At 40.1% G+C, this 2,441-nt stretch overlaps 1 protein-coding gene across 1 annotated transcript in view; it reads left to right on the forward strand.

Moving 5' to 3' along the window:
• The window catches only part of CCR6 (chemokine (C-C motif) receptor 6), a 15,352-nt gene extending 14,388 nt beyond the window's left edge, over positions 1-964 (forward strand). The window contains exon 5 of the mRNA XM_008947220.1: positions 4-964. Coding sequence (XP_008945468.1) covers positions 4-964 — 961 coding nt within the window. The remainder of the gene's footprint in view (positions 1-3) is intronic.
• Positions 965-2,441: the final 1,477 nt, after the last annotated feature.

A 2,441-nucleotide genomic window follows, 5' to 3' on the forward strand; every position in this document is an offset into this window, starting at 1 on the left:
GATTTGCATCATTGGTCTAGTTGGTAACATCTTTGTAGTGATGACCTTTGCTTTATATGAAAGAAACAAGTCCATGACGGATGTGTACCTCTTCAACATGGCCATAGCAGACATACTGTTTGTTCTCACTCTCCCACTGTGGGCAGTGACCTATGCTGCTGACGAATGGATTTTTGGTGATTTCCTTTGCAAAATGACCAGAGGTATCTATGCAATCAACTTTAGCTGTGGCATGCTGCTTTTGGCCTTCATCAGCGTGGACCGGTACATTGCTATTGTACAGGCAACAAAGTCCTTTAAACTCAGGGCAAGAACCCTTGCCTATAGTAAACTCATTTGTCTGGTCGTGTGGGTATCATCCATTCTGATCTCTAGCTCCTCTTTTCTATACAGTGAAAGTTACAGCTTCTCCATCAATGAAACCAAAGTGATCTGTGATCACAGATTTGACAGAATGTCTGAAAGCACGATGCTGAAATCATTGCTGCTGTTCCTACAAGTTGGATTTGGATTTTTTATACCTTTCATATTCATGACGTTTTGCTATACATTCATTGTCAAATCCTTACAACAAGCTCAGAATTCCAAAAGAAACAAAGCAATCCGTGTGATCATATTAATTGTAGTTATATTCCTAGTTTGCCAAGTACCTTACAACATTGTTCTTCTTGTGATGGCTGTAAATATGGGCAAGCTAGGCAAATCCTGTGACAATGACAAGATAATGGCCTATGCAAAATACACCACTGAAGCCATAGCATTTTTACACTGTTGTGTGAACCCTGTGCTTTATGCATTTATTGGAGTGAAGTTCAGAAGTTATTTTGTGAAGATAATGAAGGACCTATGGTGCATGCGGTACAAGAAATACAACAAACGTGGCTCAAGGACAAACTCTGATACTTATCATTCAAGACAGACTAGTGAAATTCTGACTGACAATGGATCTTCTTTTACCATATAATACAATTTGAACAGCACTATTACTGAAAGACTCTTCTCGCCGAGCAGCCCAAAACAGTGCCACTGTGCCTATGACAGCAAGCCATTTGGGCTTCTCTGCACCTTTAAGGTAGCTCCCATGATCTACAGCTTGTTTCAGGAAAAGAATTAAGAAAAAAGAATAACGCCACCCTGTGGAAAATTGAAATCGTATTTACCTCTCTTAACATTCACATTCTTCTAAAGTACACTCTCTTAGAATTATCAAAAAAGTGAAGTTTACAGAGGAGCCCTCTGAGTCTTTTAAGGAAAAATTTAATCTCATCTGTCCTACATCACTGAAATATCTGCGAAGTACTAAGTAAATGAATCAACTTATGTCCAGGGTCATTCTCCATACTTTTATGTTCTTTCTGTTAATTAATTCTACCTGGAAATCCTATGTAAGTGTAGGTCTCCACTGTGCTTTTGTTGCAGACAGGTCATGCTGTGGCAATACTAACCTGAAGAGAAGGCATTTTGAGCAAGGCATGGCAAAGGAAGTAATCAGAGAAATGAAAAAATGCACTTAAGACTGGTGACATAGGTGGGCTTAGGCGTCAGGTCTCATAAATCTTTGCCCAGTTATACACTCCACCTGCTCATCAGGTGAGCTCCAACAGCTTACACCAAGTCTGTGGCTGGTGAAAGCCAACAGTGACACAACTAATAAAGAGAACACTGTAATATCCATTGAAAGGTTTTCTGACATCTGGAACTTTGCTTGGGAGAATGGAGCTTTGCTTGGGAGAATCTTCTCTTCATTTGGCACATGATTGGTGCTGGAATCCATCAAAGATGATAATCTGCTGAATGCTTCTCTGTGAAAAGTTGATTCTTTCTGGTTGCCACTCACACTCCTCTTCTTAAGAGGTGACAAACTGGATAGTACTGCAATTATTCCAACACTTCTTGTCAGAACTTGGTCAGTGACAAAATGAATTTACCAGCACAAATACGCCTGTACAAAATATATTTCATTAGCTTCAGAATTATTAAGGACTATACCTAAAAATGAGACCATAATTTTACTTAATTTGGCCAGAATTTTTACTGAGTGAGCATTTATTTGAGTCACTACAAATATAAGAATATTTATAATAAATTAGTTTTACCCAGCCGTGAGTTTTCAGTGAATTCTCAGTGGATCTTCTGCTCCTTCAGTAAAATTCATCACACTGCAGCAGTCGCGGTGGTATGGTGAAGCAGAGAGGAGGAGCAGGAGCTCGAGGGCAGAGGGCAGAGGGGCAGAGTGGAGGAGAGAACAGGACCACCACTGTATGCAGTCTCCTGAAGTACCTACCAGTCCTCTACACTTCTGCTGCAATGGGAGCATAAGCCATGACGATGTCTGGATTTGTCATTGTGTGGGACTTCACACTCCTACGGCTGTGTAAATTAATGCAGCTTGCTCTTTACCTTGGTTGTTTTTTTAAAGAAAAAGTTCATGGCTGAAGACA

The sequence above is a fragment of the Merops nubicus genome, unplaced genomic scaffold (genome assembly GCF_000691845.1).
Source record: "Merops nubicus isolate BGI_N331 unplaced genomic scaffold, ASM69184v1 scaffold12619, whole genome shotgun sequence".
NCBI lineage: Eukaryota > Metazoa > Chordata > Aves > Coraciiformes > Meropidae > Merops > Merops nubicus.